At 55.6% G+C, this 21,856-nt stretch overlaps 5 protein-coding genes across 5 annotated transcripts; 3 read left to right on the top strand and 2 right to left on the bottom strand.

Annotated features, from left to right (window-relative positions):
• Positions 1-472: 472 nt before the first annotated feature.
• Positions 473-1,345, top strand: MONBRDRAFT_29305 (uncharacterized protein; the record flags this gene model as incomplete). Its single annotated transcript, XM_001749772.1, has 4 exons — positions 473-664; positions 792-915; positions 1,021-1,076; positions 1,208-1,345. The coding sequence occupies 4 exons, from the start codon at positions 473-475 to the stop codon at positions 1,343-1,345; spliced, it is 510 nt and encodes a 169-aa protein (XP_001749824.1).
• A 699-nt stretch (positions 1,346-2,044) lies between these two features.
• Positions 2,045-3,997, bottom strand: MONBRDRAFT_29304 (uncharacterized protein; the record flags this gene model as incomplete). Its single annotated transcript, XM_001749720.1, has 6 exons — positions 2,045-2,401; positions 2,557-2,646; positions 2,850-3,041; positions 3,146-3,323; positions 3,448-3,583; positions 3,661-3,997. The coding sequence occupies 6 exons, from the start codon at positions 3,995-3,997 to the stop codon at positions 2,045-2,047; spliced, it is 1,290 nt and encodes a 429-aa protein (XP_001749772.1).
• A 1,101-nt stretch (positions 3,998-5,098) lies between these two features.
• Positions 5,099-8,389, top strand: MONBRDRAFT_38874 (uncharacterized protein; the record flags this gene model as incomplete). Its single annotated transcript, XM_001749771.1, has 2 exons — positions 5,099-5,354; positions 5,459-8,389. The coding sequence occupies 2 exons, from the start codon at positions 5,099-5,101 to the stop codon at positions 8,326-8,328; spliced, it is 3,126 nt and encodes a 1,041-aa protein (XP_001749823.1). The 3' UTR covers positions 8,329-8,389.
• Positions 8,390-8,559: 170 nt separating this feature from the next.
• Positions 8,560-11,293, bottom strand: MONBRDRAFT_29302 (uncharacterized protein; the record flags this gene model as incomplete). Its single annotated transcript, XM_001749719.1, has 12 exons — positions 8,560-8,852; positions 8,950-9,004; positions 9,078-9,165; positions 9,240-9,343; positions 9,457-9,689; positions 9,817-9,913; positions 10,004-10,107; positions 10,214-10,295; positions 10,375-10,445; positions 10,549-10,612; positions 10,702-10,800; positions 10,895-11,293. 12 exons carry the CDS (start codon positions 11,291-11,293, stop codon positions 8,560-8,562), a joined length of 1,689 nt encoding a protein of 562 aa, XP_001749771.1.
• A 1,880-nt stretch (positions 11,294-13,173) lies between these two features.
• Positions 13,174-21,814, top strand: MONBRDRAFT_11927 (uncharacterized protein; the record flags this gene model as incomplete). The annotated part of the gene is made up of 7 exons (XM_001749770.1): positions 13,174-13,377; positions 13,581-15,544; positions 15,665-15,723; positions 15,957-19,883; positions 19,997-20,613; positions 20,975-21,139; positions 21,566-21,814. 7 exons carry the CDS (start codon positions 13,174-13,176, stop codon positions 21,812-21,814), a joined length of 7,185 nt encoding a protein of 2,394 aa, XP_001749822.1.
• Between the last annotated feature and the right edge of the window lie 42 nt (positions 21,815-21,856).

Genomic DNA, 21,856 nt, shown 5'->3' with positions numbered 1-21,856 from the left:
CAACAACGACCCCGCGTATCTCCAGCTGGCTTCAGCCTCACGTCCCACCCGAATGACGCTGCCGTATCCCGGTTGATAGGGTCACGACTTGTCCAAGCGGACAACAAAAAGGACGCGTATGTCGGGTGTGGTGGGGTTCCACTATATCCACCTTGGCCCATGATACGTATGTGTGGTGCTTGCTTTTGCCTCTCTCTCTCTCTCCCTCTCTCTCTCTCTGATTCGACGACTTTATGTGGGTTTTGCGTATGTGTGTGTGTGTGTGTGTGTGTGAGTGAGAAAGTACACAAAAGTAGAGGGTATCATGTTTAGTTTAAAGAGGTAGTATGCAGTCGAGTCGCACGGCGGCAGAACAGCTCGGTGAGGAGGTATCAAGGTGCTGCTGCGGCACGCAGGGGTGGCAGGGTTTGATAGGTGTCGTGTCAAGCCGGACGCCCTCCACTGACCCGGTCTTGGTTGGCTATCCGTCCGCATGTGTGGTGTAGATTTATCGATGACCGATAACAGCAACAGCAGGATGGCAGGGACAATCGAGTACCGGCCCTTTGCTGATGAGGCTGAGCTCGGACGGCTGACCGAGCTCATTGAGCACGATCTGTCAGAGCCCTACAGTGCCTTTACTTACCTCTATTTCATTCGCAACTGGCCCCAGCTTTGCCATTTGGTAGAGACTCGCTGTGCCGCATGAGCTTGAGTCTGATCGGCATCGGCCACATGCGCTTGCAAACGGTCGTTTGACTTTTTTTCCCCGCCTGGCCTTGCTCTTCCTGCCTTCCCTCATATCCATGTAGGCCTATGATGGTGATCGCATGGTTGGTGTCGTCATCTGTCGCTTAACCCACCACAAAAGCGGGACCTTGCGTGGCTACATTGGCATGCTTGCCGTGGACAAGGACTATCGCAAGCGGGGCATAGGTGGGTCTCATGCTTTGGCTTCGAGCGCCGTGCGCCGTTTTCGTGGTGAACAAGCTCATTCTGGTGTTGTCCCACGTCCCTACATCACCCATATCAAATGGGCAGGCTCTGCCCTGACGCGGCAAGCCCTGGAGACAATGCGAAACATGGAAGCTGATGAGGTCGGTCTGCCCGGTTTAACAGATCATGTGGCTCAACACATGCCCCATTCGTTTCTTCAGGCCCTTCCCCGTGTTGCCAGCGAGTCGCTGCACTGACACTGGACCCCTCCCCCTCCCCCTCCCGTTGATAGATTGTGCTGGAGACGGAAATTGTAAACAGCGGTGCCATTCGCCTTTACGAATCCCTAGGTTTTGTCCGAGACAAGTTTTTAAACCGCTACTACCTAGGTGGCCAGGATGCCCTTCGTCTCAAGCTGTGGCTCAAGTAGGCTTTATGCCGGTTCTTCCATTCACGCACAGAGGAGATGGGAGGGTGAAACGAGACCAACAACTCGATCAGAAGCAGAGCTTCGCATCATCATCTTCCTGCCATCTCAGCCTGCCCCGGAGTTTGGGTCGCAAGTGGCATCTTGTGCATGGAGAGTGACAAGCGGCATCCAATTTGGACGCCGTGTGCTGTGTTGATTCATCAATTGCGCGCCTCAGCTCAGCTGATGGCTTCTCCGCAAACCAGAATGCAATCTCCGAGAATAATTTGAAGTTGCTTCCATCTTGTGTCCTCCTTGAGCTGACACCTCATTCGAGAGCTGGATTGACTTGGCCTCAGAGAGTGCGGAAGGTGTGCGTGCATGTGGGTGACCAGGGGTTAGCACTAAGCTTGCATCTCAGCGTTTGACACGTTTGGCACCTACGGAGGGGCGAGAGATAGTGAGGCTCAAAACAAAAGCTTCAATAGGTTGACGGCCGGAGAAGTGCTCCTTCTTGCTTGTCATCGAACCTGGAGCGCCGCTCGCCACAAAACTGGTCGGCAAAGCCTCTTGATCCGTTTTAGTCATACACTCCATTACCGTTGTGAGACCTTGTCGCGTCAATCTGAGATCATGATGCATCGTGCAGTTCATCATCAGGTGGGCAGTCGGGTAGGAAGCAGGGGGCTCAGTCCAAGGCGAATAGATTAGGGCAAGGACCTACGAAAGAACTTCCGTGTGGCCTTGGTCCGGCTGGTCGCGATGCTCTAAGAGCCGCTCAAGCATGTTGCGGGCTAGAAGGCCAATGTTTTTGGCGCTGAGGAGTTGGATGACGCCACGGTGGTGCAGCTGCACGTCCTTTGCCAACGGTGGCGGTGGCGCAAGCTCAGCTACGGTGGTTCCAGGGGTGGCACTGGTCGGAGTAGCCGCAGGTGGTCCTGCACCAGATGGTCCACTCGTACTGCTGTTCGGCGCAGCTGTTGAGGCTGTGGTTGCAGCACTGCCGTGGCTAGCGCACGAGTCGCCACGGTTGTGGCAGTCTCGGCACTGGCACGCCGAGGTGCACGGTATACCCGCCTAGAGAGCATTCGCAGAACCAACGAGCACACGCGGCACGCATGACTTGTGGCTACAAATTAAGCCGGGGAAGGAAGGAAGGAGGGAGGGAAGGAAGGAAGGAAGGAAGGAAGGAAGGAAGGAAGGAAGGAAGGAAGAAGAAAAACAAAAGCTACCTGGAAGCATTCACAATAGCGTTTGATGCACTTGGAACGTGCACAGCGACATCCTTTGACATGCGCGCTGGGCGCAGCGCTTTGTCGACTCTAATAGGGTCAAATCAAGCAAAATGCCAATGAGTTTCCAGGGGCACTGGCAACGCTTGGCATGGGCAAGAGACCTTGAAGGTTTGCTCTTGCTCACGCTGCGTCACTTAAGATGGCATTAAGGAGGTGCATCATAGCGAGAGGGACATAAATCCTCAACAGCAAGGCCTGGGATAAAGGTTTGGGATATGAGCCGCCCATACCTTATTGGCACCAAACTTGGGACGAAAGGCATCTGGATTTTTGGCCAAGGTCACCTCGATGGCTTGCTTGCGAAGTGTTTCTGTGGCCTCGCGATTGCCGCAGGACACACAGTTGCAATTGGGGCCGCAGTATTCGCCATTGGCGAAGCACTCGCAATACAATTTCAAGCACTTGCTGTTCTTGCAATTACACTAATGTTCCGCACGCAGTTGGAGAGACCATGGAAGAGCAGGTGAGGATGCAGTGGAGAAAGACAAGGCAGTCGTGGAGAACAGCGGGGTCGACCAGGGCTCACCGTCCGGCCACCGCTGGCGACGGCCACCGAGCTCGTGCCAGGCAAAGCTGTCGTGGCGCCAGGTGAGGACGGCGGCACGAGGGTGGAAGGGTCAAGTGCAGGTTCATGAGCGACAGGAGCAGGTCCGCCTGCGCGTTGTTCCTTGCGCAAGCTTGCTACCCGAGAGCGGCCGCGGAATCTGTCGCCGAAACAAAAAAAAATGAGGAAAAGGACGGCGAGGCCCAAAGAATGGGGATGCTGGGATGGAAAAAGGTGTCATTCTGCTTGTTTGGGCTATGCACCCATTTTTGTCGTGTACATACGGTGAGGGGGATTGGTAGGATTGCCGCTCCAGGAAGGATGGCGGGAGCGCAGTAGCATTGTAGCTAAACAACTGGGAGGGGGAGAAGTTTGGTGGTGGCACTCCACGTCGGCTCGCCAACGGCGACATGCCCGCCACTATTTAGTTTTGACAGTTGCCAATGTGAGACAGCTGCAGTCTGAGCCAGAAGGAACAACTTCAGGCCCCGACATACCTGGTGAGTACATGGCATTGTAGCTGTTCAAGGTTTGTTGAGTGAGATGGGATCGCGTTAAAATACGAGGCGTTGTTGGTAGGCTATCAGAGGTTCGTCGACGCGTAGCCGACACCGGAGCACCTATCAGGCCAGGGCCTTGGAGAGCACTGCTAGCAGCAGCGGCAGGGGGCGGGTGCACGGCTGGTTGTTGGTACGAGGGCGTCATGCCAGGAGTTGAGGGAAAGAAGCTGCTGACGCTTCCGGTCAGCTGGGCCAATGGTGTGGTCGGCGTGGGCTGCTCCCCCTGTAAGCCCCTCGGCAACACGGCAGCAGTCTCCAGATCCTCATCGGCCATGGCAGCGTTGATGTGAATGTAGCTTCCAAGCGGTCGGATCGAGCAAGCAGCCTTCACACACTCGGAAACAAAAAAAAAAAAAAAGAGAGAGAGAAAAAAAAAACCGTTTCGCTTGTCAGATGATTTGGCTTAAAATTAGAGACCATGAACTTCATCCTCTAATATTGAGGCTGTCAGCTGACGTGGACGTTGTTCTTTCAAGAAGCGATGTCCGCAGTAATGGGTCTTCAGCTCGCGAGAATTGAGAGAGTGAGCTCATGAGAAAAAAAAAAAAAAAAGGAGAGCGAGAGAGAGAGAGGAGGGGGGGTGTGGCTCACGACATGGGTGTGAGGAGTGGCAAAAAAGTGGTCACAGCAGTGGCAAGGGCGGCGAGGTTGAAGTGCTCATGTGATGTGGCACGTGAGCTCAGTGTGGGATCGGGTGGCATGGGATGGGGTCTAGAAACGAGGAAGATGGGGAAGAACCCACGAGAAGGAAGGAGTGCGCGGTGTATGGGAATGCTCTCATGAGAAGAGGGGACCTTTTTTCTAACGATCACACGAACAGAGGGAGTGGGAGGTAGCGAAGATAAAAAAAAATCAAAGCATGTAGCTCAGGGTGCAGGGGTGGCTAGGTTGGCCCAGCTCAAGGCTGGTTTTGCCTAGCTGGTGATCGACAGTGTCCAGTACGGTCAGATGAACCAGCGGGACTTTGCAGTTGGCGCTGATGCCAGCCTAAACGAGCCAACTTTGGCCAAGATGGGGGCAGGGGATGGCTTCTCGATACGAAACGGGGGGACAGCTCGTTGCAGAACGTGCTCGAATACGCTCATGAGAAGGCTTCGCCCTCTCAAGAAGCTAGCGCGATCTCACGCCTATTCCCTTGCCAATACAACATACAGACGAGTATTCCCTTGCCAATACAACAAGCAGAATGCCACAAGGAAGCATTGACGTACTCCCGCTATTGCCCTGAGGGCCAAAGGCATGTATCATGTCTGGATGCGTGCGAGTCGCATTTACGGTCGGACATCTCTAGCCCGAACATATCCCTGCTCCTTTGCATACCTTGTCTTGCCATCCGTACTGCCATCCCCCCTGCCAACTTACCGCTACATACATAATGGGTTTTTCTACCTATAAAGATGAGGTGGTTTTGGTCATTGGTGGCGCTGGGTTCATCGGCGGCCACCTCTGTGCCGAGCTAGCCGAGCTCGGGGCTCATGTTGAGTGCATTGATATTCAACGATCTGCCTTTCGCGATCAGGCCGCCCAGGGTGTCGCGGTTCATCTGCTTGATGCCACCGACGAATCGGCCCTGCGCGAAAAGATCAAGCAGATTCAACCCAAGTTTATCTTCCACCTAGGCGCCGACATGGGTGTGTTCGTGTTTTCATTGGTTGCCTTCGTCCCTCGGCATGACCGGCATCTCATCTGCACTGTCTTGGTTTGTGTTACCGTGCTATCAATCTGACTGCTCTAGGTGGCATGGGGTTCATTGGGGATCAAGAAAACGACGCCGCAATTGCTCTGCATAACGGAAAGATGACCACAAATCTGGCCGGCATCGCACACCACATGCCAGAGTGCACCGTTGTTTATACGTCCTCTGCGTGCGTCTATCCTGAGACCTTGCAGGCCAGCCCCGAGGCCATCTGCCTTCAGGAAGACCAGGCCTATCCAGCTCAACCCCAAGACGAATACGGCCGAGAAAAGCTACGCGGCGAAGAGATTCTCAAGGCTTGCATCTCGCGCTTGGGAATCGCACGTCTTCACAACGTGTACGGGCCTTTTGGTACCTTTCAAGGTGGTCGCGAAAAAGCGCCGGCCGCGCTGCTGCGCAAATCATGGGCGCTGTGGCGCCAGCTCAAGGATTCCCCCAACCCAGCACTGCCGTTGCCCTTGGAGTTGTGGGGCGATGGCCAGCAAACTCGCACCTACCTCTACGTCAGTGATTGCGTGCAGGCCCTTTTGAAGTTGGGACAATACGCCCAAGAGAGGCCCAACGACCCCACGATTGTCAACGTTGGCTCGTCCGAGGTCATTAGCGTCGCAGGTCTGGCAAACCTCTGCTTGTCGCTTCGTGGCATCGAGAGCAACGTCGAGCTGGTCTTTGATGTCGCTGGCCCACAGGGCGTCCGTGGTCGGAGCTGTGACGGGGCTCGGGCCCAAAAGCTGCTGGACTGGAGGCCCAGTGTCGCTCTTCAAGATGGACTCCAAGCTACCGCCAACTGGATGGATGAACAACTGGCCAGCCAGTTGGCGCAGGCAGCCACAGATCAAGAGGCCACACTGCTCAAAGTCTGGACTACCTCACAGCGTCACGAGGCCACTGACAGCCACACCAAGTTTGCCATCTTGCTTCCCATCACCTCTCGTGGCGCCGAGCCACGCGAGTTCTGGGCCCGCATTGAAACGTGGGTCATGCACTTGTGCCGCACGTTGGCCGGAGATCCACATGCAAAGCACATCATGATCATTTTGGGTCTTGACGACGATGATGCGGAAGTTGGGTTGCATCGCGATGGTCGTGAGCGTCTGTGCCGGCGCTTGAATGAGGTGCTTCCAATGGAGGGTGTTGTCGTTGTGCAGTCCCTCTCCAAATACGCCCCGGGTGCCATCTGTCACTACTGGACGGCCCTGGCTCGTCAAGCCTACGATCTCGGTGCGACTCACTTCTTACTCTTGGGCGATGACGTTCGGATCCTCACCCCCGGCTGGGTAACGGCCATTGTGAACAAGTTTGAGGACATGGCCCGTGACACGAACTTGCCCCTCGGGTTTGGCTGTGTGGCCTTTGATGATGTGAGCTTCCCAGGCTTTCCCACATTCCCCGTCGTTAGCCGTACCCACATGGAGATTTTTGGGGGCGAGATCTTGCCCGACTTTTTCATCAACCAGGACGGTGACCCTTATCTCTTCCAGCTCTATCGGCCTTGGCAAGCGTGCGAGATGCTGGCTGACGCACGGCTCAGCAACGACATTGGTGGATCCGATGACGCCCGCTATGTCAAGACACGTAGTGGCGACTGGACTGATGCCCCTTTGACAGAGGGCCGGCAGCGCGTTCTTTCCTGGTTGGAGGCACAGGGTGTCTCGAGTGAGGATCGCCAACCTCGCGTTCTGGTGGATATTGTGGTGGCCAGCTTTCGCGTCGATCCCCAGTTTTTGGTACCACTGCTGACTCAGCACATTCGCGACCCGGAGCTGGCCAAGAAGATAGACGTGGGCTTTGTCCTCATCGCTGATCAACCTCGTGAAAAGATTCAACGTGAGCTCGAGGCGCTTGAAGCCAAGTTTGGGCATGACTGGCGCTACCGCATCCGTGCGCAACCCGTGAACACGGGGGCGGCCGCCGCTCGCAATCGAGGTCTGCAGGAGTCATCGGCCGACTACATTATATTTTTGGATGACGATGTTCAGGTGTCAGCAGGGCTGCTCGAGGCCTACTGCCGCGCTTTTTTGGAGCATCCTGAGCAAACAGGCTTTGTTGGTCCGACCTGTTTTCCAGCCACAAAGTCCATCCGCTGCTTGGGCATTCGTCTTGCCGGCGTGACTTACTTCTGGGATGCGGCCACGTACATGCAAACCATGCCTTGGGCCGTTACCGCCAACATGGCGTGCAAACGCGTACCAACTGCGCGCTTTCGCGACTTGTTCCCCAAGACTGGCGGTGGCGAAGATATTGACTATTGTCTCATGTGGTGCGGTGCTGATTTGCTATCGGTGCCCAAGGCCAAGGCCACGCATCCTTGGTGGAATGATGGGCATCCTCGATTTGATCGCTTCTTCGGCTGGGCGCGTGGAGACGGCGCATTGATTGCACTCTGGCCCCAGCACTGTTGGTGGATGGCTCCTAACCCCTCCGAGTGGCTGGTGCTTCTTTCCACCTCCGCAATCTGCCTTGGCATGCTACAGTGGCTGCCTGAAAGCATGTCACTTGTTCGAGACCTGGCACCGTTCCCTGGGACAAGCACGATGTTGCGCGGCGCCCTGGCCGTGGGTGGTGGATTGGTGGGTGGCGAGTTGCTCAGTGCTGTTTGCTTTGCTTTTGGCTTTCCATGGTCCTTTGACCGCGGATTGTATCATGATATGGTGCCTGGCGTCTGGCCCCGTGTTCGGGCATTGGTCCCTGCAACAATCACACGCAACTGCAGTGAAATGGGTCGTGTTGTCGGTCATTTTTTGCGTCGCGACCCCCACCTACTGTTTCGTCGTTTTGACTGGTTTGTGGGCAAAAATCCGACCTTTTTCAGCGATGACCTCAAGCGCACCGTTGTTCGCAACGTCTGCTTCTTCGTGACGGCATTCTCGGTCTGGTATAGTAGCACTCGTCTTGAGACCCTGTGGTAACTCTGTGTGTGTGTGTGTGTGTGTGTGTGTGTGTGTGTGTGGCATGTGAATTGAGAGCACCGTCAAGGCAATTTATGACAACAAACACGACGAACACCCTGCCAAGAGTCATATATGCACATGTCAATGCACATTACCCGATTGACCCGCACTCATTTTGTTGCACAGCCCGATCAATAGCACAATTCAATAGTCAATAGTCAATAGTCACGAGTCAATAATGAGAGCAAACTAAAACTCATCATCGTCACTCAGCTCAAGGACTTCGGCCATGGCACCAATTTCACTATCTGACAAAGGGGCCGAGTCATCGAGGGCACTCCTGCTCAATACGGAGGGGCTGAGCACGCCATCAGACCGGCGGTCCGGACTTGAGGCTCCACGGGACGCGGCGGGCCGCCGGGGGGAAGAGCGCGAGACTGTCATGTCTGGCTGATCGTCTCGTTTGACGGTACCCCTCTGCCGCCATGCGCGCTCCTGGAGATCTCGCAGCAGTTGGACACGCGCCAAGTGCCCCCGCAAGACTGCATATTTTGTTAACAGCAAGCACAGGCGCGTGGTGAGTTTGTGGCAACATCGAATGGCTGCACGGAGCGCACGCGGGGTAGTATAGTCTCGTACCAGCTTGAAGTTGAGCAATTCGCTGATTCTTCTCTTCTCGGGACAAACGCAGTTGCTGGTAGGCGGTCACGATCAGCAGGTGAGCCCGGGGCCAAAAACAGAAACAAGAGAATTCGCGGTTCATTTACCTTGACTTCCTTTTGCGCACGATAACGACGCCAATTGGACTGCAGCTTCACGGCTGCTTCAATCTGTTGCGGTAGCGCTTCCGCCACCCTGCAAGGCAATCCAATAGAGATGTTGAGAGGCTGTTTGCTAGAGGTCGATAACACTGTCAAGGCACCACGTACTGATCAAGCTCTTTGGTCTGGGCTTGTGCCTGAGCATGAACCTGGCCAAACTCCTGCCGTAACGTATCAGTGTGCTCTTGCAATCGATGGTCGATGTCATCCAGCTGCGGTCAAATAATCATCAGGTGGAGCGATACACAGCGAGTCTGAGAGGGAGAGACGTAATTGCTTTTTCTTGTCTCTTCACCGAGCCAAGCATATGGCAGCGAGTACATACCCGTTTTAAGCGCGACCGAAGCTCTGCATTGTGCTTTTCAAACAATGGGGCCAGCTGCGCCTCAAAGTCGGGCGGGGCAGCCGATTTGTTCAGCGCAGCAACAAGCTGGTCTTGCAGCCTGGCATTCGTTTGAGACATCTCCTGAACAGTGGCTTGTAGACTGGCGACCTGATCCTTGTAGGAATCGGTGTGCTTGCGCGACTCTTGCAAGCTGCTTCCGGTGTGGCTTTGCTCTGTGTTTCAAAGCGCAGACATGTCACGGCCCATTATCTTCTCAAGCTTTGTCAGTTGGAAGGTCTGGTCTGGGTGCACAATACAAAATACAAATCGCAGGTGGGAGGCGAGTAGTGGTCAGCGCACCGTCTTGAAGTCGCTCCAAGTTGCGGCGTAGTGTCTTGAGCTCGCTTCGAGCTTCTTTCAAGTCTCGAGACACTTGCTGATGCTCCGTTTCCAGGGCCTGCCAAGGAGTGGGCCATTACATTCAGTCGGTGAGGGCTTTTGATATTCGCGCCAACCAGTCGGCTGGCTCGCAAGGAGCACGACATACACGATGAGCTTTGCGCTGACGAGCGGCTTGAGCGACTGCCTGTTTGCGCGTCATGCGCTTCACATCTGCGTCCTCGTCATCCGAGTCGACCTCCTCATCCCCACCTAGGAAAGGCCAGAAAGAATGTGCAACGTGAGGCCTTTCGAGGAGAGAGCTTGGTCAAACGCAAATGGGCATGCCAGCCGAATATTGAGTCAAGGCGCGACAGACCTAGCTCAGCACGAAGCTTGGCAGCATCCTCGAGGAGCGTAGCCTCGCGTTGAGTGGCCACCTCTAGGCGGGCGTTCAAATCCTGTGGGGTCCAAAATTGGCGGCGATGAACTGACACGAGTAACCAACAAAACTATGAGCACAAACGCAGCCGGCCAAACCTCTATTTGTACGGTTGCGGCGGCAAATTGGTCTTGCAGGCGCTTGAGCTCCACCACGTTGGATGAGATGTCTGTCAGAAAATGTTCGGCGTGATTAGCTCTGAGACGCGCCGCGCGTGTGCTCTTGGCAAGTGTGACGCGAAAGATGGAATGAAACAAAGCGGCAGTACGTACATGCTCCATCGTCGGCTGATGCAGCTGGCACGAGGGACCCCGTGGTGACATCGTCACCGCCGGCCTAAGGAGAAGACGGTGCTATGAATGTGGGGCGCCAACTCATGTCTCCCTTCGACACGCGTGTGCTGGCAAGAAGTGGGTCGAGCCTACCTGCCGCAGGAGGTAGCGAAGGCGCAAAACCTCGTTGTAATATTGCGTCACTTCCAGCTCCAGCTCATCAAGGCGTGCGGCCTTGACGCTTGAGGAGAGCTATGGAATCATGAGCAATGCATCAAACCTCGATGGATTGCGCTTGGGCAGGTGGAAGCGGGGATTGGTTGCGCAGCCCTAAACAAACTCTCACCTGATCATAGCGGCGCTGCAGCGTCTGATGATCACGCTTTAGCAAGTTGAGCTGATTGCGCAGCCCCACAATTTGTCGAGCTGCGGCCGGATCTCGCTTGGCGGTCGTGCTACCAGTGGCCGGACGCGTGGCTCCTTCCAGGTTGTGGTGGGTGGCTAAAAGTTCTTCAATATCCTGATCCTTGCGTTTGGCTTGCGTTTCAAGCTGAATGATGTTTGCCTTGAGCACTTTGTTTTCGTGTTCATACACGCGGAGTTGCTGTTGAATTTGTTGCTGTTGCTCCTTCAGGGCCAGCATGTCTCGTTCGCTATCCCTGCACAATGCAAACGTCATCAGACTAGCTTGGGGTGACAGATTTTTGGGCTTGCCCAACGATTGGGCACCGTACGAGCGCGGCATGGGCAAGCTTGGCAGTACCTTGTTTGGACGCCCGAGGCTGAAGCGGGGCGATGCGGTCGACTCCGTGACTTTCTGCGCAGATCAGAAGGATGCTTCATTGCGGGACACAGCGAGTCCATTTTTGCCGTGAGTGGTAAGGCGAAAAACAGGCGTCGCCGTTCTTTGAGCAAGGTTCGGCCCGAGTCTTGATGCTCAATCTTACCGCGACGATTCCGGTGCGATTTGCGTGGCGCATCACCTACACGGGTAAAATCGGGCGATCATGAGGGAAGACAAGGTGAGAGGCGGGTCGCGACCATCGCAGTACACGGCCGTGGGCGGTTCGGCACACCTCTGTTAAATATTGTGAGCGAGAGGCTGCAGCAGGGTTCGAGCGACCCGAGTAGGGCGGGGCACCGGGACGTGGATCGATGCGTGCTAATGTAGGGAGTAGGCCGAAGGCAGGGCAGCAATAAAAAGCGATGTGTTTCTTAAGAAAAAACGAGCTCTCAAGCCCGATTACCATGTCGAACTTCGCGAGAGATGAGCCAAAGCAGGGCAGGAATCATACCGGTTCCTGAGGCTAGAGCGTTGAGCCAAATTTCACGCCCCGTCATGGCTGCGACACACGATAAGTTCAATGAGCCCGACATCATGCACGAGGGCGAGCAGGCTTGTCGTTGCTTCAAATGATAATGCATAGGCACAACAAACCCATGGTATCGGTGCAGGCCAGGCTGTGCGTGCGTCGGGCTGCTGGACAATGCTTCAAGTTTGCGCCGAACTGTGTCGAGCAAAACTGGTGCGATGCGCCCCTGAGCGCCGACCGAAGCCAAACGCCTAATGGCCCGCGCAGACCAGACAACTTTCAGGGCCCTCGAGAATCTAAATCCAGCAGTGGAGCCTTGTAACATTGGACGCACGGCTGCCAGCCGCACCTGTACAGGCAGCCCCAGCCTCATCCACGGAGAGCGAGCAAAAATTGAAATTTTTTTTTTTTCTGTTTCGCCAAAATGCGTTGTGATGAGCGGCCAGAGATACTGTCATCTTAATCACACTTATAACCATTCTACAATATAAATAACACGTCCCTCAAAATAAATTGATATGGTGTGCTAGTTTACACACTTTATTGTGGTGAAAGTTTCAAAAATTGAATTTTGTTTCTTCCATGGCATCTCTCTGGTTTCAAATTTGTCCGGTCTGCACCTCTGCTGCTGTCTGTTTTTCCCTTTGTTTTAGGTCCAACACCTGTCGCGGCGCAAGTCCATCTCTGTTTTTGTTCGTTTTGCATCTCGGTCTCTGCCTCTCAATTTTTTTTTTTTTTTTTGAATCTCTCTCAAAGGTAAAAGGGCATCGGATTGAACTGCGTGCTCAGCTGCTGGTCTCCTTGAGCGACCTCTGATCGCGTATGTGCTGGATGGGCCTTGTCTTGTGGTGTCTGGGTTGGCAGCCTTGGTTGCGATCAGATGTTCGCAGTGCCCCCCCCCCCACCCAATTCTTCTTCTTCTTCTTCTTCTTTTTTTTTTTTTTTTTTTTAATCTGGGGTGAGCGATCAGCAGGTTTTTTCGGCGACCAGGGCGCAAATGGTGGCAGAATAGCGTCGTTCACGTTCGAGTCCCTGGCGCGACCTCTCACAAGGGTTTCTTTGCCGCCTTCCTATGCTCTCCTTGATCGTTTGACGGTTGAATGTCATACGATCCAAGCAGTGAAGCTGCGAATCGAGATTTTGCCAGCCGGCGGCTTCAGGGGTGGGCTGGGCTTCACCCGACCTTCGATAGCGATCTTGCTCCATCGACAAGAGGATGGAGCAGTAGCCTACGGAGATTGCAAACTATCCCAAGCCGCAGGAACATATCGTGCGCCGGCCCGGCTCCTATCGAATTGCGCCAAGTGCGACCATGGGCACCGATCTTCACGGCGACCCAATCAACGGGTCCAACCCGCCATGGATCGACTACGACAGCACCGGGTTTGGATCCTTTGATGATCTCTCACGTAGTCACCATCAACAACCCCCATCAGCGCTCAGCGCTGACTCAAATGACAATGCCCCCAGTTCTCCAGCGCGCTCTTTGGGCAACAGTCGCCATCCTACTGCAAAAGTACGCCATTCCTCGACTTTGCTCTTTCGTCCCGCTTGTCACGGCCTGCCAGTTTGTGTGCGTGCCCATGTGTATGTGCGTGTAAGCGTGTGCGTGCCCTTGAACATGAATGTGCCCCTGCCCTTGGGCATGAGTGTGCGCGTGATGAAGCTTCCTCGGCCAAACCTGCAACTCACACTCATACGTACTCCTATGTCATATAGCCTGCTTCCTTGAATCACGAGCGCACGCAATCACTGGCGCACAGCGCCAGCACAAGTTTGTCGCTGTTGGCCGCCTCTTCTGTCACTAGTTCATATGAGACGAGCCATGCCTCCTGGAAAATGCAGCAGAGCTTGCGAGATTTGGGCATTGACGATGATGAAATACGTGCCTTGCTCGAAGCACCCTCCTTCGCGCACGAGTATCCAGAGTTTGCACGCGATTCCAACCCTTCCGATCGCGCTGAAGTTGGTGCGGCAGCCTCCGAGCAGCGGACACCCACGTCACGCGAAGCGAGCCGGATTGCGCGCCAATTGCTTGAGACCACCATTTTCAACGCTTCTTCCAATTCCGAGCCGGCCCACCAAGACCTGAGTGGGCCCAAGAACTTGTCTCTACACAGCTTTCGCGCTCATGAAAATCGCTTCCAAGCCGAGCATGCCTTTAATGCCTCCCTAGAAGAGGAAGGCTCGCGCACTTTGGAGGACAGTCAAAACAGTCGGGGTCATGCAACCGCCGAGGAATCACTGGACGGCTCCATTCATACCAATGGGGCCGCCGCCATGCCCGAGTCTACATTACCGTCATCCGCACCTGCGTTGCCAGCTTCCAGCGAAGAGTTGACCGCACTCTTCTCAGACCTGCTGCATCACTCGGCCATGGATGGTGATCTGGGCAGCATCGAAGACCTGACTGCCCTGTTGGCCATTTCAAAAGCAGACATCACTGATGGGTTGCTACGCCCCGAGGCAACTGGCAATGCTGAGGCCTCTCTATCTCATCTGCTTCGGGAGTCACCTGCTAGCACGGCCCACCAACCAGCTGCACGCATGTCCGCTCATGAGGCACCAACAGGGGGCTCTCCACAGGTTGCACCTGCACAAAGCGACACAGCCAACGACTGCGTCGACAATGCCGCTCTGACTGACGAGAGCTCAGACCATCCCAGGTCGTCTGCCCCACCTGCCCGTGCGTCCCCAAGGCATCATGCCGGTCGTGCATATCAGTCCTCTTTACATGTGACTCAGCTCTCGGCCGTCACGGAGGAGTCAAGCCAATATCGCTCCGATGCTTCCGCCTCCTTGCACGAAGAGCGCCACGTGTCCGATGCGCAGCGCGTTGCTAGCGTGCCCCGACGCGCCCTCTCTCAACGCCAGGACGAACAAATAAGTGGCCTAGGCCGAGTTGCACTCTCATCAACCAGTATGTCGACTCTCACATCTTTCAATATGACTTCGGCGGTGAGCCCTCCGGCAAGCAGCGATCACGAGGGTACCCACACAAACCCGAGCTCCGACTTGACCCCAACTCAGACAAGGGCTCCTCACCCGACTGGTCAACATGATGGTCGTACCTTGAGCCAGAGCCGGATCAAGGTTGGTGGGAGTCGGGCCACCCGCGATCAAGATCGCAGTAATCATCATGATGACTTCTCCGCAACAGAGAACAAAGAAGCCCCCAACAATGCCAACGCTGACAATGATGAAGACGAGGATGACTCCTTCGCAACTGCGTCATCGGGTACAAGCCATCTGGTCTCGGGCCTGGACAACCTTTCAGTCGCCATTCTGGGCCCTGTGCGCCGCCGACCCGGATCAGACGCCCCGCCTCTGAGCGTTACCCCGCTCTTGAGTAATGCAGAGGAGCGACGTCGTGAGCGTGAAGCGACCGAGCTGCGATCAAAACCGGCGCAGCCTGACAAGGGTTCAAACCTTGTTCAAGAATCTATGCTGCATGGGACATCGCCAAATCAAGCTCACCATTCCAACTTTGCTGATGAGCCAATAAACACGCCTCAGCGTGTGCTTGTCCTTGACGACTCAAATCCAGCCGAGTCCAGCCCCGCTGCCGACACGCCTACCAAACAGAGCCCGGCGGTATCCGAGCAGCAGCGTCATGGGTCGACGGCGGCTGAAAATGGCCCTGCATTTGAAAGTCTTCTTCTCGAGTCGGACGCGGCACTCAGGTGAGACGCCAATAGGGGGCAAGGGGTACGGGACGCTATGTGTTTGCATCATGACGTTCTTCACAAAGTATAAATCTCATTAAGATGCACGGTTCCTGGCGTTGCGCACATCCCTTGCAGTTTTGTGACACGCGAACACTGGCCATTACATGCCCTAGATACGCCACCTCGCTCCAAAGGTACGATTAAGTAGCCGGCTTGGCTTGAGCGCCGTTGGTCATCATTGTACATCATTGTACATCTCACACACACATACACACACACACACACACACACACACACACACACACACACACACACACACACACACACACACACACACACACACACACACACACACACACACACACACACACACACAACACACACACACTGTTTGGCTCCGGTTCGACTTACCTATTCTGTGATATAGGCTACCCCAACGAACCAGATGAGTCCTCAATCGTGGACGAGCTTTTGAGTGGAGATGATGCGGATGGTACTCTAGAGGAAGCTATGGAGGCGGGTATGGACCAAATGAACGGCTTCTACAAGACCGAGGCTGATCTTCTCGCTTACATAGGACAGACTCGCGAGCGGATAGAGGCGCAGCTCCAAGCCTCTCACTTGAGCCGCAGCCAGGCGTCGTCAGGTCCCAGCCGACCTGTCCAGACAACAACCGCCAATGTGGAACACGATGATCAGCAGGGCGCTTCAGAAGCCATAGCATCGCATGCTTCATCCATCTCACCCGCCCGCTCGGGCATGCAGGCCTTCCATGGTGCGCCAACTTTCTTTAACAAGCTCGGAGATGTCGACTCTACGCGCGAGGAGAAGGACCAGGGGTCGGACAATGTCGATGAAACTCTCACACCGCCCACTCCAGCCGATTTCCGCCGCCTGCCAGATCATCTCACCACTGTGGAAACGGCATCCGCAAGCACGGGTCGAGCTTCTGCAGCTGAGCAGCCTGCCTTGCTTAGTGAAGGCTTGACACCAGGCCTGGGCTACAAAATTCTTCCACGCACGCAAGGCTCATCTGCCAGGCCAACTGAGCGCATGGAAGCATCAACTGCGTCTGAACTGCACGATAGCCTCAGTTTTCGCAAAGAAGCCCCGGCCAGCTCCACACAGGCCAGCTCCACACCGGCCAGCGCTTCACCGGCCAGCCGTCATCTCAGCATTAACGATCGCGTCCAAGCCCCTTGTAACGCCGTCACTTCACCCGGCCGCCAACCAGCCTCAGCTCACCAGCAGGCTGCTCATTCGGATACCACGCCTGGAAGACTGGCAGAAGCCTCCCCCATGCCTGGTGACTCGGCCATGCCAACCTTGCAAACGGCAGGACGGCCCCTGCCTTCAAGTAAGAGCTCAGATGTCCAACGAAACGACGTCTCGCTGCAAGTTCATGAGCAAAGCTTGCTGGCATCCAAACACCACGAGCACACCGACACGGAGGAAAACCCACTTCAGCTGCCTGATGCCGTTGACTTTGGAGTCCTCACGGCATATGGGTCTTATCAACAGGCCGTAGATATTTCCAACCTGACAAGCCATTGGCTGCTGCTTCAGAATTCAGTCAGTGCTTCGGAGCCAGCATTCTCCGTGACACCCGATTCGTTGCTACTTGGTCCCCATCAGAGCGCTTCTGTGCAAGTGACCGTGGCTCCGGATCATGCCGGTGCCTTCCGTGCTTACCTACACCTGAAGGCAGAGCGGGTGCGCTCCGATGGACAGCCCATGCCGGGCAGCCTCATTCGCCTCACGCGAACACTACGCGCTGTGGCGGAGGAACCTGAAATCGACGTGACCCCGTGTGGGCGCATGGATCTCGGAGTCCTTCTGCCTGGCGAACTGGTCTGTCATCAAATTCAAGTTCGGGCAGCCGGCCGAGCCCAATGCACTGTGGCCATTTGTGTGGACAGTCCCGAGTCGAGTGCCCCATCGCCCTTTTTCTTGTGCCTTGAGCCGCCCGCCCCTGTGGCCACTGGTTCGAGCGGTCGGTGCATTGGCGAGGCTGCAGAAAGTGCCGTGGCTACGGTTGCGCGCCCGGCCACGCAGCTATTGGTGACTCTGCAAAGCCAAAGCCAGGCGAGTGGCCCATTTGGCTCTGCGTTGCTTGCGCAGTGCTCCATCTATGTTTGCTTTCGGGCTGTGCCTGGCGAGCATTACTCAGGCAGTACGGCAGCCGTTGACGAGGAGTTTCGGTCTCGTCTACGGGTGCAATTGCCCGCCTCCTACTCGAAGCAGATTGAATTTGAGAGCGTGTCCTTGGTAGCCGCTGTTAGCCGTCCTCACTTGCAGGTGCCTCGCGTGATGCAAGCTATTGTTCTGTCAGCGGCCGCCTACTCGGCTAGTCATCGCCGCTTGCCTGTGCGCAATGCCAGCTCTATCCCCGCACGCGTCCAGGCCGACATTGTGCCAGAAGAAGACCCCAACGCCGAAGCAGCCATCGACACTCATCCGTGGCTCGAGTGTTTTTCAGTCACTCCATCAGAGTTTGAACTGGGTTCCATGGCCGTTCAGGAACTCAAGGTCACATATCGCGGTGATGCCCGCTTTGCAAGTGCGGCTGCTCGCCTGCGATTGCGTTTGACGCCCGGAGACCTCACCTATAGTGCTTCGTTGCGTGGCTACTTCGAGGGGGATGCCGGCGCTCTGTCCAGCTCAAGCATTCGGCAAGCCGAAGGTAGCCAAGTCGATGTGGCCCAGGCTACAACAAAATCATCAGAACCCACTGCAGTGCAAATGCGCCGTGATGATACAAAGGCTCGGGCCGAGGCCCGACCGTTGTCGCTGAACGGTCTGATGGATTTTCCAATCCCGGAGACCCTTCCTCGGCCTTCGCAGCGACGTCAAAAGTCAGTCGAGCCCTCGGTGCCTCAAACACCGAATGGGCCACAAAAATCAATGCCACACAGCGAATCAGGGTCGGAGCTTTGGCATCGGATAGAACGGTCGGGCGTTGAAATTCGGGCTCGCGCCTCCGAAGACTCACGCCGTGATATGCGAGAAGGCAATCGCGCCCGAGATTCACCTCCAACCGTAACAGAGTTGCTGGCAAGTGAGAGTCACGTACACTTTGGTGCTGCTCCAAGTGGCGACCTGGTCCAGCGCAGCCTCGTTCTGCGTTCGCTCCATCACATGGCCATTGCCTTGCGCTTGCGATTGCTGAAGAACCGACACGGTGCGTTTAGTTTGGTTCAAGCACAGAGCGGAGGCCAGCTATACAACATCACGGAAAGCATCACGCTTCGACCAGGTGAAGACTTGGTCTTGACCCTGGCATTTGAGCCTCAGGAACGTGCCGTGTATCGGGCTGGGCTTAGCATCCAGACCCTGCTCGATGACCACCCAGCGTGCCGCTTTGTGATTCCACTACGCGGCATCGGTGACCTGGCACACGTGCAAGTGTTGAGCGCTGCGATTGATTTGCATCGCACACACCACACAGCAGCGTGTCGACTCCTACATGGTGAAGATTCACCCCACCGTGGCTCATCCATGGCGCTGCTCTTTGAGCACTTTGACCCACATGACATGGTCGCCGTGGATCTGGTCTTTCGTAACAACGGCCGCCGAGCCGGCTTTCTACTTGGTAGCTTGCAGGACCACCAAGGGAACACCCTTTCCACTACACACGGATCCTTGAACCCAGAGGCATTGGTAGTGGGTGCAGCACGCCGGCACGCCATGACGGTGAGCCTCAAGGTTGGTGAGCTACTTGCCAAAGCCTTGGCAACCGCTCCCATGGCTCACGGCCAGCAATCAAACCTTCGAGATGGTTCTGGCAGCAAGCCCCTGTTTGTGGGCAGCCTCCTTCTCTACACTGGAACTGAAGTCCTGCGTAGTCGTGTGCGTCATCACATGGTGCGGGATCGGGAGGTGGACGTTGAGTTTAACGGGCCAACAGCCCGCGAGCTTGACCGCTACTTTTTGCACGAGGAGAAACTTGTAGGCCATGAACTGTCTGACCAAGTTCATCGCCACGAGTGGGAGTCGGACGCCGCAGCCTTCCGGGCAGACATCAAGTGCCTGCGCATTGCCATCCTGGCTCAGCCATCAACCAGCGGGATGAGCCGACCCGCAGAGTCGCTTGCCCATCGCCCGCCGCGTGCTGTCCCACGGCCAGTGCGCATGGACATTGCTGTCAACGATTCGCCTGTTTCGCGGCGGCGCTCGAACAAAGTGCGCTTCCGAGCCAAAGCGGCGGCGCCGCGGCGCCCACGGCCCGTTAGTGGCTACGAATCGTTGTCACCAAGCACCTCCCCGGGTGTGCAGGAAACGAATCCGTCAACAACCGCCACAGCGCCACAAAAGGCCAGCCCGGCGCGCAGCGACGCGACTGTCACGCTTCACGGTATGTAAAACCATGTCAATCCCCTGACTCGCTTTGATCTGCACCTCAGTGCCATTCCTGGGGATTGGATTGTATTTTCTCAATTAAACCTGCGCTGATTCATTTGCATACAGATTCCATGGCCGAGGGTGCCTGGACAGCCGAACCTAGCGAGCTCGTGTGTAGCACGTCTGAGACAACCAACTTTTTTGTTCGAAATACGGGCTCGACAGATCTAACCTATCGCTTAATATACTCGAACCGCGGCATCCGGGTCCGTCCTGACTCAGCCACTGTTGAGCCCGGTGAGCAAGTAGCTGTTCGAGTGGTGCCGCTGGATGGCAACATTTGTCCTCGCCGTGAGCAAATCTTCGTATTAGTTGATGGCGAGCAGCGCGACGTGACGGTGGACGTGATTGGCGACACAAGTGGTGATGCAGCAACTGGAGATGGTTCTGCTCGGGACACCGCGAAGTTGACACCGAATGCCACAAGAGCTCGCCCACATCACGAGCCAACCGACGCACTTCAGTTTGAGAGTCCACGCTCCAGCATGGGCCCGGTTACATCCATTCACTGGACACCAGCACGTAAGTCCCGCGCGACCTTGCGACAGCTCGAGCACTTTGCTTTGCGTTTGCGCTTTGTTTCACCAAACTTGCGCTCCTGGTTATTGACCTCATTCGCCGCAGCCTCCACAAACCACGGCATGCCCCTGCAATTGCTGCCAAACCGTCTCGTATTCGACGAGGTTTGTGCTCAAGTTGCACTCTTGTTGGCAAAGGCGGTCCGGGCGTGTGCGCATCACTTTAGGAGCACCATGCTTGGATGTTTGCTCACACCCTTGTTTGTTTGGGTTTTTGGGTTTTCTCCTTTGCGGAACGGATGCATGGACATGCAGATCCTGATTGGTCGCAAGGCGGAACGGACCGTCACTCTGAAAAATACCACCAATAGCTCTGTGACCTGGCTGCTCAACTCAAATGGGTCTCTTTATCTGGACGTAAGCAGGCATATTGAATTTTAGCATGCAATGTGCCACAATAATGTTCATTGTACCTTGGAGAGCAGGTGTCAATGTGCTTGCTCATGTCGGCTCATCGGTGCTGCAGGGCCACGCGCGCACTGTCAAGGCCGGTGTTGGACCCGTGTTTGCAGTTGAACGACACAGCGGCACGATTGAGCCGCATGCCACACGGCACATTAGCGTGTCCTTCTTTGGGCGTGACGTGGGTCAAACCACGCAATTCTGGACCCTGCGCTACACGGCGCAAAAGGTACAGCAAGCGCCCATGCTGTTCCCCACCTAGTGCTTGCAAGACTGGGTCCTAGCAGACATCTAGCAGACATCTAGCAGACATCTGCTACCATCGCTAGGGTTGTTGATGATGTTGTACCGGAGCCTATTCTCATGTGAAATCAACGTTGGTGCAAAACATAGAAATCATACAAATGTTCCGTGGAATTTGTGGGATCTGCGCTGGAGGATGGTCCGGGCTCCAAACCAACGGCCGCTGGACAGGACGTCAAGTCTGCTCATCTTGACACACCTGGAATTTCGGTGACACCGTCGGCCCTCTCCTTTGGTACTCTCTCGCTAGGCCAAAGTGTCACGCGTGAACTCAAGGTGGGTCATCGATCGCTCTTGAAAGGCTTTTTCGGCTCGCACGTGGCTCGCTTACGCATGGCTGTTGTAATTCCAGATTTCCAACGAAACGGAAGATGCCGTGCCGTTGACCTTTGTTGCCTTGGGCACCGCCTTCATGTTGCGCCACGCGCAAGTAACCTTACGACCAATGAGTTTTGTGATGTTGCCTGTTGATTACCGCCCTCGCGAAGCTGGCACCCAAGAGGGCCACGTCTTAGTTGTGCAGGCCACGGGACAGAAGCATTCGGTCTCGCTCAGCGGCAAATGTGAAGCTATGGGGGGCAAACCGCACAGCAACGCTTGAAGCTTTGCGTGAAGTCTCGATGGGTTGTACAAGCTGTATTTT

This window comes from Monosiga brevicollis, genomic scaffold (assembly GCF_000002865.3).
Source record: "Monosiga brevicollis MX1 MONBRscaffold_33 genomic scaffold, whole genome shotgun sequence".
Classification (NCBI taxonomy): Eukaryota; class Choanoflagellata; order Craspedida; family Salpingoecidae; genus Monosiga; species Monosiga brevicollis.
The sequence above is the reverse complement of the archived record's forward strand: the minus strand, read 5'-3'. Positions and strand labels throughout refer to the sequence as shown.